Below are 1,422 nucleotides of genomic sequence, written 5' to 3' on the forward strand. Positions count from 1 at the left end.
TTCTTGATCCTCATTTTTTATAACCCAAAGGGCTATTTTTCTTATTTAATGCTTTATAAATCTAAGGATGTGTTACATAAAACACAGCAGTTCACAGGGCCCAGTGATATTGTGGTTTTATGAACCTATATAAGAAATCAACTTTGGATTGTTGCTTTTGAGGTTTGGAAATTCATATTTTGAAACATACTATATTGTAATGTATTGTGTTATACTTAATTCTAATAAAATATGAAGCCTAACAAACATTGAGCATCTCATACATGTTAGAGCTTCATAAAGTCATATTTCACTTGATTTTCTTTTTTTTTTTCCGTTCAATTCATTTAATTTCAACAATCTGTCAAAAACAGCCAATAAACAAATACTGAATTACATTCTGCTGGGTTTTTTAAAGGCTCTAGACTATGAAAACATCTTGTGTGTCTCCCACCCTGACCACCCTGCGACTTTTCCATATACCACAGGCCACCCATAGACACAAAGCCAGGGGGTGAAGCTGACATGGTCTATTTGGAGCCAGTAGACAGGAGGGTGATGAGTCCTGATGAAGCACTTATGGACAAGATGTAGTTCACTGTGGGGTTGAAGTTCTTCAATATGAAGAAGGAAGCAACAATGACCACGACCAGGAACAGAGTGTTGTTATAGAAGATGGAAAATGTTGTAGCTTCATAATCAGCAACTTCATTCTTCTTCCACAAGATTCTTTCATCTTTCTCCTTCCGAGACATCTTTCTATTATCAGCTTCAGAAAGTTTTCGAGTCACTTCTTTGGAAACAGCATCCTCCCTCTTCTGTGCTACTTTGTGCTTGAGAACAAATTTCACATTCTTGTACGCAAAGGCTACCAAATATGTGCTTACTAGGGTTATCACACTATACAAAACAGCAGACTGAATAAGATCCATATGCCATATTCTCCAGTATAACCAGATGGGGATGGCGGACACGATGAACGCGTTCCCGAAGAAGAGCGCGGAGGACTTGGCCGAGAGATTGCGGCTGAAATCCCGCAGGAGCAGGTCCTCCTCGGACTGCTGTTTGGAGCTGCCTTTGGGAGCCATGGCGGAGCAGGAGGCGAGAGCTTCACTTGATTTTCATGACAACCATGAGACGTGAGTATGGCATATAACAAGAGAAAATGGAGACTTAGGTTAAATAATGTTGTTCTTGGTCATACAACTTCTATGTGTTTTATTTTATTTATTTATTTTATTTTATTTTGAGACAGAGTCTCGCTCTGTCGCCCAGGCTGGAATGCAGTGGCCGGATCTCAGCTCACTGCAAGCTCCACCTCCCGGGTTCACGCCATTCTCGTGTCTCAGCCTCCCAAGTAGATGGGACTACAGGCGCCCACCGCCAGGCTAATTTTTTGCATTTTTAGTAGAGATGGGGTTTCACCATGTTAGCCAGGATGGT

At 41.1% G+C, this 1,422-nt stretch overlaps 1 protein-coding gene across 1 annotated transcript; it reads right to left on the reverse strand.

Moving 5' to 3' along the window:
• Positions 1-313: 313 nt before the first annotated feature.
• LOC117090255 (translocon-associated protein subunit gamma-like) lies at positions 314-1,122 on the reverse strand. The gene has a single exon (XM_033222350.1). The coding sequence runs from the start codon at positions 1,065-1,067 to the stop codon at positions 510-512; it is 558 nt and encodes a 185-aa protein (XP_033078241.1). The 5' UTR covers positions 1,068-1,122; the 3' UTR covers positions 314-509.
• Between the last annotated feature and the right edge of the window lie 300 nt (positions 1,123-1,422).

The sequence above is a fragment of the Trachypithecus francoisi genome, unplaced genomic scaffold, assembly GCF_009764315.1.
Source record: "Trachypithecus francoisi isolate TF-2019V2 unplaced genomic scaffold, Tfra_2.0 Lachesis_group11, whole genome shotgun sequence".
In the NCBI taxonomy this organism is placed as follows: domain Eukaryota; kingdom Metazoa; phylum Chordata; class Mammalia; order Primates; family Cercopithecidae; genus Trachypithecus; species Trachypithecus francoisi.